This window comes from Moschus berezovskii, chromosome 18 (genome assembly GCF_049115385.1).
Source record: "Moschus berezovskii isolate FMDL1 chromosome 18, NW_MosBer_1.0, whole genome shotgun sequence".
NCBI lineage: Eukaryota > Metazoa > Chordata > Mammalia > Artiodactyla > Moschidae > Moschus > Moschus berezovskii.
In genome coordinates, this window is record NC_142477.1 from 68,718,467 (window position 1) to 68,732,988 (window position 14,522).

The window sequence follows — 14,522 nt, forward strand, 5'->3', positions numbered from 1 at the left end:
CTTTCCTTCCAAGGAGTAAGCGTCTTTTAATTTCATGGCTGCAATCAGCATCTTCAGTGATTTTGGAGCCCAAAAAAATAAAATCTGACACTGTCTCCACTGTTTTTCCATCTATTTCCCATGAAGTGATGGGACCAGATGCCATGATCTTTGTTTTCTGAATGCTGAGCTTCAAGCCAACCTTTTCACTCTCCTCTTTCACTTTCATCAAGAGGCTTTTGAGTTCCTCTTCACTTTCTGCCATAAGGGTGGTGTCATCTGCAAATCTGAGGTTATTGATATTTCTCCCGGCAATCTTGATTCCAGCTTGTGCTTCTTCCAGCCCAGCGTTCCTCATGATGTACTCTGCATATAAGTTAAATAGCAGGGTGACAATGTACAGCCTTGACGTACTCCTTTTCCTATTGATAACCAGTCTGTTGTTCCATGTACAGTTCTGACTGTTGCTTACAAGTCCTTTGAAATCCACAAAATCACCTGTGCTCTTCTGATAGGCACTCAGAGTGACTTCCTGCTTGCAGTGCTCACTTCCCAGATGCATTGTCATATTTGGTGAACGTTTATCGAATGTCCCTGGGAGGGTGACATTGTCAATTAAGGCCCCGAATAATCTTGTTTTGCTTTTTCTTCCTGTAAAGATGTGGTTATTGCTGGGGATTTCATATTTCTTTTATTTTCAAGTAGTTTTTAAGGAGTGAGAAGAGGTAGTTAACTCAAGCTTCAGTATATCCAGTTTTGCAAAACCACAGCTGAGGATATTAAATATTACTGTGACTTGGATAATCTGCCACTCTAAGTGAAGCTGTTTTCCTCACTAGGCTTGCTACAGGTTGGAAGGGAAAACTGCCCTTCACCAGTGCAAATGCACAGCCATTGTGTCTGCAAGTCCAGAATGATTGATAAGTTTTACCTCACCTATTCCCTCATCTGACACAGGCTGGAGACCAGTTTAATTATGACTACTTTCTAGAAGAAGAAACAAAATCGTTTGGCAGCATGCTAAAAGTGATGAATTGTGAAAATGAATGAAATATCCTTGTAATGTCTTTGGATGTCTCTTAATGTATCTCTCCATTTTCCTTCCAAAGGCCATTTGTTTGTTAAGATCTTCCCAGGGAAGAGACTTGCAATGCATACTTCAAACATCAATTTGAAATGATTCTTCAGGTGCGATGCCAGCAACTTTCATACCCCTCCTTCACATGGCCTCTGTGATCTCTGGCATGTCCTCAGAACCCTCCTCTTTTTCCCCTCCCTGCCCAAGTGCATTCTGAATAACAAGGACTTCTGGCTGGACTTACTGTTTGGGTCAAGTTCAGAGAGTGTTCTTGTGTTTCTTTCATCATCTAATAAAGATGGGAGGCGGAGGTCAGGGGAAGCACGTCTTGGAGATGAAGGGCAAATTGAGATCTTTGATTCAAAGAGTGCGGCTCCATCACTTTCTCTTGCACAGAAACTGTATTCATCCCACACTTCCTATTGCAAATCACTCTGGTACGACGTGACAATGCAGCAGATACACAAGGACATTTCCCACATCGCACTACAAACACAGACACCCTCTCCGGGGAACCTAAGAGAAACTCTTGGGCTTCCACTTCCCCTCCGTTTGTTTGAAGGATCAAGAGAACACAGTCCCATTTTCAACAAAAATGAAAAAGGAAAATCATGAAAAGAGCCAACCTCCTTTTTTTCTCTCTTAATATATTGTTGCATCCAGGGAAGAGGAAACAGTGAGCGCCACTGATACTGGGTCCCTGGGGACCCTATAAGGGTCACTCCCCAGCTCTCAAATGAGCTCGTCTTCCTCCGCTTGCAGAGCAAGTTCATAATGGGACTGGAAGTTACTCTTGGCTCAGGTCTGCTATGCAGAAAATGAAGTACCCTGGTGCTTCAGGGAACCAGGCTGTCTTCCCACCTGGGTTTTTACAGGGAGGACAGTTTTTAGCTTTAAAGCTTTGGAGGTTTGGAGTAAGGAGATTTGAAAAACCCTGAGCTGTGTTCCTGCCAGCCTCCATAGGCCTGTAAGCACTATGTTTTCCTTAAGGGCAGGGACAGTCTCCTGCTACATGCTTTTGTTTTTTATTTCTTCTTAAGGTGCTTTCTGTGGTGCCGTGGACCAATTCACTTTGGGACTTAAAATGTGACAACATCTTATTTTTTCTGTACTGTTGCAAAGTAATGTGTGCACTGGATAAAATTTTCCAGACAACTGGACTGTCACCCTTTGAGAATTGAATAGTTTAAAATGAAAATGTATCTGGAGTGCATTTAGTTAATAAATATGGTAGAGATGAGGAACTGTTCTTTGACCGTGCAAGTCCATTACCAGGAGCATGTGCTATTTTACTGGCTGGATCAGAGACGGCCCCAGGGCCTGTGGAGATGAAAAGAACTCCTTGAGCCTCGCCTTGCAGTCCTGGGTTCGGCCTCCTTCCCTCGGTTTACCGGGTTCCAACTCTGTGCCCCTTTGTCCTCACTGCTGCCGTTTCTTCCCAGGATCCGTGTCTGAGAAGCTTCACTCAGTCTTGATTATTTCCTTCTTCACTGATCATAACCCAGAATAAAACTGAGAGAAACCAGATGGACTTACTTTTACATATACTATTTGGCAAGTAGGTTCTCTTGCTAACCGAGTAAAGAGCGTGGGTTTTATGATAGCTATGAAAATCTAATTCACCCTTTCCATCATTATGCAAGGAGACGAACTTTATATCAAGTGGCATTTTATTTTTACTCAGAAAAATGTATGTTTATCTATTAAAATTAAAATTTCCTTTCAGTAGAACAAGCCAATTGGACCTCCAAACAGATATGCGTGTGTGTTAGTCACTCAGTTGTGTCCGACTCTTTGCAACCCATGGACTGTAGCCTGCCAGGCTCCTTTGTCCATGGGGCTTCTCCAGGCAAGAATACTGGAGTGGATTGCCATTTCTTCCTCCAGGGGATCTTCCCTGACTCAGGGATCGAACCCAAGTCTCATGTCTCCTACACTGGCAGGCAGGGTCTTTACCACTAGCACCACCTGGGAAGCCCCCAGACAGACTTAGAACCATCCATTCCTCACTTCCTCTTTGCTATCTTTTTAATCCAGGCCAGTATTATTTTGCACAGACTATTAAAACTGCCCCTTAATGGTCTCCCAGCATCATCCTGGCTTCCTTCCAACCCACTCTCCACACAATAGTCAGAATGAGCTTTAGAAAATGCAAATCTCATTATATCATCCCCACGCTCAGTGGCTCTCCGTACCAGCCTCACCTTGCATCACCCTCCCTCTCCTGCTGTGTCCTCCACGCTATCCTTTCCTTGGCCATGTTTCCTTCAGTCAAAGACCTTTGCATATGCTGTCTGCTCTGCCTGAAATGCTCTTCCCTTTGTTTTTTCCACAGCTGGCCCCTTCCACCCTTCAGTTCTCAAATTAGATGTCACTCTCTGACCACTCTAATTAAAGTAGATATTCACTATTATTGTCTATTACAATTGAGTGGATAGATATATGGCAGTGAACACAGAGTATGAGAATCTTTGTATCACATGCTAACACCCATCAGATAGCATTCACCATGAAAGGACATTAAAGTCAGGCAGAGATTAAGTCAGGCAGACAAGTGACCTTGCTAGTTGACTTCAACCCTCTGTCAACAGCTAGTCCAGTGCTATAACAAAACACATATGAAGTGGCCACAGTGGCACAGATGGAAGCTACACACGAGTGCAACTGAGTAAACTCCATTTACCAAGGCTAACCTATTGCTGAATATCCAACATACCAGCCACAAAGAATGGGGCCGAGCTTCCAATATGGCAGCATTACTCAAGAAGCACAATTAATCACTTGGTGAGAAGCTGAAGCTGACTATATTGAGTCCCTTTTGACTTGAAAGGACTTTTTCACAGGAATAGACACATACTTCATATGTAGGTCTGCCCTTCCTGCTGGTAGGGCCTCAGCCAGCATGCTTACGCAAGTGGTATGGTTATGGAGTATTTGTTTTACGGACACAGAATCTTAGATAGTGTAACATCAGACCATAGCATTCACATTACAGCAAATGAGGTGAGGGATGGGCCCATGACCGTAGGATCTACAGGTCCTATCACACACACACCACCCAGAAGGGGCCTGCTGCCTAGAGCTCTTCTTGGAGGAAATACTCCACAAGGATGGAGAGTCATCCTCCAGCATATGTGCTGAATCAAAGACTTCTATATGGTTCTATACCCTCAACAGGAAGAATGCATGGATCCGGGACCAAGGGTGGAAGCAAGAGTGGCCCTACTTGGTTTCACTTGTAGTGACATGGTGGGGGACTCAGTATTTCTCATCGCTGTGACTCTGGGCTCTGGAGGGTTAGAAGTGCTCCTACTCAAAGAGGCTACACTTCCACCTGTGGCATAGCAAGAGGAGCATTTAATGATAAGCCATGTCTGTCACCTGGGCACTTTTTATTCCGTGTCTCCAGCGACCTGTGGATGAGAATAGGAGTCACCATCTTGGCAGAGGGAAAAGACCTGATCATCAGGAGAGAGAAGAGCTGTTGTCACATAAGGGGTCAGGGAGGAATATGTGTGGAGCCCACCTGGGGTTCTCTTGGTGTTTCCTTCCCCATCCATGACTGTAAATGAACAAACACAGCAACCCCATTCTGAGAAGAGCATCTATCTTAGTCCGTTTCGGCTGCTGTAACAAAATATCACAGACTGACTGACTAATGCAGCAAACATTGATTTCTCACAGTTCTGGGGGTTGGGAAGTCCAAGATCATGTGCCCGCAGCTCCGGTGTCTGGTGAGGACCCTCCACCTGGTTTGCAGACAGCTGCTTCCTTGCTGCGTCCTTGCAGTGCAGAGAGAGAGAAGACTCTGGTCTTAGCACTAGTCTCATCATGCAGTTCTATCCTCATGCCTTTATCTAAACCCAATTATCTCCCAAGGGTCCTACCTCCAAATACCATCACACTAGGGTTAAGGTTTCAACATATAAATTAGAAAGGGAGCCCAAAGCACTCAGTCTGCAGCAACACAATGCCCAAGGGTCAGGCCCTTTGGAGATGAGGGTCTGGGCCACACTACATGGAGAGCCCCTGACCCGGGCAGAGGTGGTATCTGACAGTGAGGTGGATCTAGACAGGCAATGGAGGAAGGAGGAAATGAGCATCAGTGCGTCTCTGAGACCGATTGCCACAGCGGGGCTGAAGTTTATTCCACGAATCTCCCTTTTCTCAGTTTTCCCTCAGGCAGAGAGGCCCACTGGAATCCTGGAGGTGGTGTTCTGTGATTGCACATGAGGAAGTGGATTGGAGTGATGCAAGAGGTAGGCTGTGGCAGATGCAGAGTCACCCAGTCTCTCTTCAAAGAGGGCCTCGCGCTGAGCTGTGGCAGTGGAGGCAGCAGACGCCTCTAGCCACCAGCTCCCTGACTCTCTCAGGGTCTGCCCCTGTGCAGAGTCACACCTTCCTGAGGTCAGGCTCCTGCTGGGAGCTCAGCTTCTGTTGACAGGGCAAGGGGTGGGGGTGGGGGGGCGCCAAGGCCTGAATGTCCCTGCCCAGCGTGGCACAACTCTGAGCGGTGGACCCTGCCTCCAGCTGCCCGGCTTGTCGGATGAGAGCAGCACAGTCCTGCTTCTCTCTCAAACTCAGTGCTCTTTCCTCCTGCTTCTTTGAACTGGCTCGTCCCTAATAAACATCCTGCACCCAGATCTGTCTTAGCATGTGCTTCCAGAGAACCTGCGACAGGCTATATGCTTGACGGGCAAAGGAAGAACTTGCTAATGAAGCTGTTCAGAGCGAGTTATTTCAATCTCCTGAACCTCCATTTCCTCAAAAGTAAAGTGGAGACAGCCACCTCTGGCTCTCAGGGTTGTGTGAGGTTTAAATGAGATTGAGCATACAAACCACCTGGCACATCGCTTGGCATAGAACAGCATATAACGTTTAAAAGGAAAGTTTCCTCAGAAATGGACAGAGCTCTGGGGGTGCTCTGTTGAAGAGGGGGAGCTGAGTGTTCTATTTCCTGGCCGCTTCACTGATGTTAATAATAACAGCTAAGTCTTAAACGAGGCATAGCCATGCACATGAGTGTCTTCATGTATTACCTCATTTAACCCATAAAATGACCTGGTGAGGAAGGTGCTATTCCTGGTCCCATTTTACAGATGAGGAGACTAAGGCACAGAGAGAAGTTCACAAACTAGCCTCAGGTCCCAAAGATGAGAAGTGGGAGAGCTGGGCTTTGAACCCAGGAAACTGGCACCAGAGTCTGTGCTCTTGCCCACTACAGCACATATTGTACAAAGAACTTGACACAGAACAACATACCTGCCTCTAACCTTCCACTTTTCCATGACACCCTTCCAGAACTAGTTTTTCTGAATAGGAGAGAAGAGGATGAGGAATATGTCACCTGCCTGCTGATGGGCTGAGGTTCATTCATCTGCTTTTGAAGGCTTGGAGGGAGAATCCATCACCCATGTCTCCCTGGGGCCGAGACGCACCCCAGGGGGAACCGCTCTGACGGGAGGTCTGAGGGCAGCAGTGAGACACTGAGAATGGCAGCTTCCTTGTAAAATTTCAGGTGTTCGCAAATGATTAACTCAGGTTTTTTTCAACATGTCTTTATTTGCTTAAATTAACAAAATATAGGTTACATGCTATTTTCAGGTAAACTGCTTTTTCACTGAAGCAGAAAGCAATATTCACAACTTGGGTTGTTACATACTTCAAGTTTTAGTTTTAAATAGCAAGCCAGAATTCTGTACAAAATCAACATTTGGTGTAATATTGTCCAAATATGTGAAGGATTTTAAATGTTAGCTCTGTTACATTTTGTTCCAGCAAAGCAGACAAAGATCATAATTCAAAACACGATGTTAATATTTTATTAAATGCCTTCAGGGCTTAATAAACACAGTGTGCACATTCGGCTGTCTCATGCAACTACTCACAGACAAATATACCAGATGCCCTTGTGAGACCATGGAAGGTCAGCCTGTCTCATGGCCAGTGGGAAGACAAATTTTTAAAAAGAGAATGAGTTGAAAGGCAACAAAAGGGGGTAATCATAGGCTGGAATAAAAAGATTAACAGAAAATATGCCACTTGGATGGGTCAATTGGTTGGTTCAAAGACAGCGGTCAAAAGCCTGGAAAGCATCTGGCAGTGACCTATTTTCATAGTGTCACAATGTGATAAATGTCATGCTATCCTGGCCGGGGAAGTGCTGATGACCTCGGATGGTTTCATCCCTTGGTTCTCTAAAAAAGGCCTTATGGCTTCTCTTTCAGGCTTGCATTCTGGCTCATTATTAACAGCTCTAGGCAAGGTTGGCCATCCCTTCCCTTAGCTCTGTACTCTGTACTTATGCATAGGGTGCCCATATAATTCATCACCCAAACTGGCACATTTTTGAGAGTTAAGGTGACACTCTTAGTGACTATGTGCAAACAAGAGGTATAAACCTGGGATGTCCCAGGCAAATCAGGATGCTGGTCACACACAAAACCAAGGTTTTAGACTTGGTTCTCAGAAGGTCAGAGTGTATTAATCAGCAGGTTATATCTAATTATATCTAAGTCTCTCATAGCCAGAGTCAAGAATGAAAAACAGGCTTTAGAATACATTCAATAACAATTTTTTTAAAATTACTTTTCCTAGACCCTTTTTTCTTCCTCCAAATGAAATTTTACTTGGAAGTCTAACAAATAAAACAGATGGAATTGGAACTGCTCTGAGTGAAGTGGGGATGAAGGCTGAGAATTCCTCCTCCTCTAGCAGCTCTAGAAGGCCTAAGAGGACTTCAGGACCTCTTGATTCTCAACACACAACATGGAAATCACCATTCTCAATCATGCTCTTTCCATCTCAACATTAACTTGTTCCTCAAACACTCCCACCTGACTCTTTTTGGGTGGAAAAGTCTATAATTTGCTATTCAAGATCTCCTAGTTCCTATTCCAGTTTGGCACACCCAGAACAAACTGAAATCTGCAGCCTTTGTGGCAGGTGCTCAACACCTGGCAGCTGAAAGAATGAATATGTAACAGGCCCCTGAGAGTTGGAGGCTTCAGAGACCACTCTGCCAGCCTCCGAGTGATGTCATCGGAGGCACTGATGAGCTATATTAAAAATGATGAATGGAAAGCAAATGGCCGCTCAGAAGGATAGGCTTGGATCCTTTGGGTCCTATCCTTTGGATAGGTTCTTGACTCAGAGTTGTTCTGGTAACTGCAGAAACCCATGATCCTCCCTTTACCATCCCCTGTGCAAGTGCCCTGACCCTGAGACAAGGATGGCTGAAGGGAACTCAAGCAGCTTTGGCAAGTTGCGGTGGTAATGCTGGAGGAAGGAATCTTAAGCTAAGTGGCAGGAGGAATTGCATTAGGGGTTGACAAAGTGCATGTGTGACTGATGAGACCTAGATGAGGCTGATGGGGAAGCACCTTGACCAGGAGAAAAAAACGGCATCCCACAGTCAGAGATGGGTCAGAGTGCCTAATGAAATGTACTGGGAATTTTGGGAGGAGAAGAAGCAAAGAATAAACAGTACCTAGCTCTACAAATAAGAGTTGAAACTACCAAGAAGCAGTTTTTACATAAACACAGACACAGTACCAGAGGGTCACTGCTTATGGGCAGTCACATGTATGTGACATCTTGTCGGCGCTGCTTTATTTGTCAGAATCCAGTGCCTAAGGAAAGCCCACCTGCTGGGCTCAAACCACACTTGACAGTCACCACCACTCACTGGAATCATGATTCAGGAATCTAGGAAGAAATAACTAGTCACTGTAGGCTGACTATGTATTTTTAAACATATTAAGTGATCATAAACATCACAGGCATCATCTCCTATTAAAAAAACCTGTGTGCTTATACAGTGTGTGTCTCCTCTCATGAGGCTCTGACAGAACAGGTAAGAAGGCCTAAGTCAGCAGAATGAGCTCAAGGTCTCCTGCTTTCTATCTTAATGAGTAAAGCCAGAAGCAGAAATATTTATGGAACCCTTGTGAGGGGGTCTTGGGAGCCACTATTTTATCCTAGTCGATCTTTCTCAACTCTTGCTACACCTAAGAGTCATCTGGGGCAATTTGGAAAATAACCAATGCCAGAGCTCCACTCTAGACCAATGAAATCAAGGCCTCAGGGGCTCAGGCCCCAGCATTAGTATTTTTTTTTAAGGCTCCCTAAGCTAAGTTGCAGAGAAGGCAATGGCAAGCCACTCCAGTACTCTTGCCTAGAAAATCCCATGGATGGAAGAGCCTGGTAGGCTGCAGTCCGTGGGGTTGCTAAGAGTCAGACACGACTGAGCAACTTCACTTTCACTTTTCACTTTCACACATTGGAGAAGGAAATGGCAACCCACTCCATTGTTCTTGCCTGGAGAATCCTAGGGACGGGGGAGCCTGGTGGGCTTCCTTCTATGGCGTCACACAGAGTCGGACACAACTGAAGTGACTTAGCAGCAGCAGCAGCAAGCTAAGTTGAAACTCCAATACTTTGGCCACCTCATGTGACAAGTTGACTCACTGGAAAAGACTTTGATGCTGGGAAGGATTGGGGGCGGGAGGAGAAGGGGACGACAGAGAATGAGATGGCTGGATGGCATTACCAACTCGATGGACATGAGTTTGATTGAACTCCAGGAGTTGGTGATGGACTGGGAGGCCTGGCGTGCTGTGATTCATGGGGTCACAAAGAGTCAGACATGACTGAGCAACTGAACTGAACTGAAGATGATTCTGGGACTTCCCTATAGCTCAGATGGTAAAGAATACGCCTGTAATGCAGGAGACCTGGGTTTGATTCCTGCGCTGGGAAAATCCTCTGGAGAAGAAAATGGCAACCCACTCCAGTATTCTTGCCTAGAGAACCCCAGGGACAGAGGAGCCTGGCGGACTACAGTCCATGGGGCTGCAAAGAGTTGGACACGACTGAGCAGCTAATACTACTACTACCGAGATGATTCTAATGTGCAGGCAGCACTGAGAACACAGCCCCACAACTGCTTTCCTAATGATGGTTATTCCAATACTCCAAGTAAGTTAGAGCTTAATTTTCAGGGAGAATTCCTCCCCCCACCCTGCAGCTCCAGCACTGATGAGAAATCCACTGCTCACAGAGTGCCAACTCTTCCTGCAGCTGCTTTACAGGGCATGAGGCCTTGGAGCCCAGCCCAGGACTCAGGGTTAGCCTGCAGACACTGAGCACTGCTGGACCATCAGAAAATATGCTCCAATGCCACATCTGATGAAGGTAGCGGAAGCTGAACAAGGCAGACCCAGGCAGGAATCTAAGTGCTGCTGGTTTTTCCTTAGTCAAAATTAATCACATTCTCTTGAAATTTTATCTTATATCTGCAGCAATTACTCAAGAACATCCTCTTTAAAAACTCACCCTCCTCTGTCATTTCTGATATTTTTTTATTATTTAATAAAGTGATTTTAAAAATATATACCACTACTACTATTTTCATCTATCTGGAAAAATATAACTTTCACAAATTCAACTAAAGAGTCATTAATAAAGTAACACGTCAAGCACCATATTTTTGCAACTAGAAAGAAATTTACCATGTTAGTCAATGGAAAATAGAATTTCTAAAAGCACCTCAGCATCAGCTTACAATTAGATGTCTAGAAGAGTTTGTACAGTTAATTGTACTGGAGATCCATGAAACAACATTGAAGAAGGCCCTCCACATGTGTTAAAAATCAAGGGCCCAAATGCAAGATCTGAGAAGTATTTGCTTCTCTGCTCATTTAGTCTGCGCCCTTTGTCAAGATTCGTGCCCTTCTCGTCTCAAGCAAATGAGAGCTCATGCGGAAAGCTGTATTTGCACTGCCTAGCTCTCCTTTTCCAAGTGTAATTCTTAAACCGACCACTTAGATCCCCAAAAGCACTGCTTGTTTTTCCATTTTCCTCTCCAGTAATTCTTTTAAACTCTCATCTCTGTGCTTGAAGTACAAGTAATCAGAAAAGGCTGGGCCCCGCCGGGTGCTCGGCAGGACCCGGAGGCCAGGCCGCTCGTCTCTGCGGGCGAGCTCTCGCTCAGGGCCGCCCTCGGGCCCCAGGCTGTCGCGGCTGTTCAGCGGGCGGGCCGCTGGAGGCGAGGCCTCCTCGGCGGGCGCCTCCTCCCCGGGGCCCGGCTCGGGCTTGGCAGACAGGTCCTGCGGCGCGCAGAGCGGCAGGCCGCGGGGCCCGAGGCCCGGGCTGTCCGGCTCCACCTCGTAGCAGTTGTCCTCGTCCTCCTCCTCGTGGCAGGAGCTGCCCCGGGCGCTCTCCCCGTCCGACTGGAAGGCTGGCCCCTTGGCCCGGCGCTTCTGGGACAGGTCGAAGGGCTCCTCCTGCTCCAGGCTCCGCAGGCCCCCCGCCGTCGGCGCCAGCGCAATTCTCCCCCTTCCAAAACCTGCCAGGAGCAAAGGCACGTTCAGGCCGCTGAAGGGGTCGCTGGGTGGAACCCAGGGCTGGTTAGCATTGCTTGATTTTGCATTTTAAAACTAGATAAATCCCCAGAAGGCTGTAGAAAGACGGGCCTTGTCACAGCTGGAATCGATATCCGTGTGACTCCTTTCAGGGGATTGTGGCAACATGCACGGAAAACTTTAAAAATAAGCGCACCTTTGACTTAGCCAATCACACGACTGAGAACTTAAACTATGAAAATAGTCTGGCAGATGCACAAACTGTATAAGGATGGATGAAAACAACTTATCGATTTAAGGACAGAGGTTTGTTTAAATAAATAGTAGTACCTCCATGGGGCTTCCATGGCGGCTCAGACCATGAAGAACAGTCAAGGGATTATGTGTGTAGAAGGTATTTCTATGTGTGTAATATGTTGATACCTCTTAGTGCTCATAAAAGGTATTCTCTATATACTTTAAGTAAAAAAATATATATTTATAGTGTAGACTCTATTTTATCTATCAAAAAATGTCTGGAAGGATATATGTCAAAATATCAAAAATGGGTAACTATGAGGTGATTTTTACATTTTTCTTTTCACTTCGAATGTATTTCTTTTTACTTTTAACAGCGAATATGTATTTTACCATAAGAAAAAAATAACAAAGATATTTTCATTGTGAAAAAAAAACAGATATTGCATTTGGGTCCAAGGAGGCCATCCCTTATCCAGGCTCCCCAAGCACAGACAGAGCTGGAAGGGCAGAGGAAGGTCTGGTGAGGAGTTCGAAAGCCCCAAGTCCAACCACAAGTATCCCTGCTGCTGGACACGGTGAGGTGAGCGGGTCTCACTTTAAGGGATCGACTTTTCAGCAGCCAACAGACACGTGGGAGGCTCGACCTGATTTGATCTTGGATGTATCTGTCCGTGGTGGGCCAGCGGTCAGGCCAGGAGGATCAGGTGGGGATGACTGAGGAGGAGGATAGCAGGGAGGGCTGGGGGGTGGCCAGACCCTGGTGCCCAGGGAGAAGCAGGCCAGACCTGGTGCCCAGGGAGAATCAGGAAGCTGATGTCCAGTGCTGCCTGCTTTACGGTGTTGTCAGGTGATGAAGCTATCTGTAGTGTTAATCTTGTCAGGGACACAGGGAGGATCTTTTTAATCTGGGTCATGATTCTTGAGCTATTTCAAAAACTAGAGTGAAGAAATGCCAAAACCTTTTGTAGATGAAAGCATTAACATTGTCGGAAGTCTGTTACAAACTTTCAAAGCAACTCTCTGATAATATAGTGATGCTCTTGATATTTCCCAGAAAAATGACAGTCTTTAGGTCCCTGTTAGGATGTGAGCATCCACGTGGGGTAAGTTCTGGTGACCGAGTCAGACTGTCAGATGGAGCACTGTCTCCTCATTGCCTTATATGTCTCCAGCCGTGGTGGCTAAGCAAACTTCACCTAATTCTGGAAAAATCCAGAATGGCTGAATGCAAAGAATAATTCAGGAAAAGAACATCCTCAAGGGGAAAAAATGCTTTTGTTTTTAACTAGCAATTTTTCAGGGCTTTTATACAAACTCCAGGCCTTGTTTTAGGATGATCAATTCCTGTCACCCAGGAGTCATCATAAACTCAGTGGGTGTTTCAGAAATCTGAAAGCTACAATCATTTTGCTTTATGCTGGGTGTGCATGCATGCATTCTACTTATGAATATGGGTGCCTAGTTGACCACATCTTTTGTAAAGGGGGGAAGAAGCAGCAAATATGAACAAACCACCCATGTTTTTACCCAGAGCAGTGAGCACTGGCTTGAGCCAGAAATTCCTGAGTTAGAATTTCAATTCTGCGTTCAACTTGCTGTTTGACCTTCAGCAGTTTCTATAATACCTTTTGGCCATGGTCTCCTCTTACATAAAATGAGAATAACACAGTCTACTTTGTAGAATATTGGGGACAAGGAATAACATCTAAGTGCATTGCCCTGTGCTTGGATCATATGAGAATCGGAAAATACCAGCCAAGTTAACATGATACTGCCAGGTACATGTATGTGTGTCTTCTCTCCCCACACATAGACTTCCCAGAGGGCGAACAAAGATGATTTAGTTCCCCTTGTATCTGCCAGGGCATAGAGTACCACACTGGACAGAGAGCATTCACTGCCCATTTACTGAAGGACAACCTACTGAATTCAGTACTTCTGGAAATTAACTCTCTCCTGCAAAGAAAGGGACTGAGAAAATAACAGGAGGCAGGAACTTTCCATCAGTTCAGTTAGGACCCAGTGGGGGAGACAGAAGCCCCTGCTTGGCCTGTGGCCAACCGGCCCTTCCAAGCAGGAAAACTGTCCTTGTGAGTTTCTGACTGTGAGCAGGTGGATGAGACCTAGCCTGCTACAGACACACTTCAGCTATCAGCAGAACTTGCAGGCCTGCCCCTTAACAGCAGTGTGATAAAAAGGCTACAGTATGGCTTTAGAGTCAGAAAGGTCTGTGTTCAAATTCTCAGTCAGCCACTTTTCAGTTGAGTCAGGTAATATTTCAAAGCCTCAGCTTCCCCATCTGTAATATGGGGATAACAGAAGTTCCTCCAGCCTGGAGTTACTATAAATATTCACAGAGACAGAACACGTGCTGCAGGGTCTGGAGCACAGGATGAAGAGTGGTACCGACTGGCACCATTATGACACGCTCATCTTCATCACTTTTACTTACAACCTTCAGATATTAACTCTGTGTTTGTAATAGTTATGTTGCCAACCTGCTCCTGCTACTCTGCTGTGGTCTTGAAGATGATGCTCCCTTTTTTGAATGCAAGAATAACCCCCAAAGTAGAGCTCCCTAAAGACAAGCTCAGCCCCCACTTCATTGCTCGCCGGGCCTGGCCGCTCTGGGGCTCCTGGGAGGGGGATTACCTTGCGAATGGAGGCCCCGCTCCATGACCCCGTGCTTCACTTTCATGTGGCGTGTCAGGTTCCCCTTCAGGGTGAACTTGCTGGGGCAGTAGAGGCACTTGAAGGGTTTGCTGTCAGAGTGCAGGTGCATGTGGCCCATGAGGTTGTGCATCCGGTTGAATTCCTTCCCACAGAGCTGTCGAGACAGTGACGAGGAGAACACAGCTTAC

General features: G+C 46.0%; 1 protein-coding gene across 2 annotated transcripts in view; it reads right to left on the reverse strand.

Moving 5' to 3' along the window:
• Positions 1–5,762: 5,762 nt before the first annotated feature.
• The window catches only part of ZNF366 (zinc finger protein 366), a 69,621-nt gene continuing 60,861 nt past the window's right edge, over positions 5,763–14,522 (reverse strand). For both annotated transcript variants that reach the window (XM_055421883.2, XM_055421884.2), the window contains exons 4-5: positions 14,314–14,488; positions 5,763–11,405 (exon numbers count right to left, since the gene is read on the reverse strand). In XM_055421883.2, the coding sequence (XP_055277858.2) occupies positions 10,882–11,405; positions 14,314–14,488 (699 nt within the window). In that variant the 3' untranslated portion in view covers positions 5,763–10,881. The remainder of the gene's footprint in view (positions 11,406–14,313; positions 14,489–14,522) is intronic.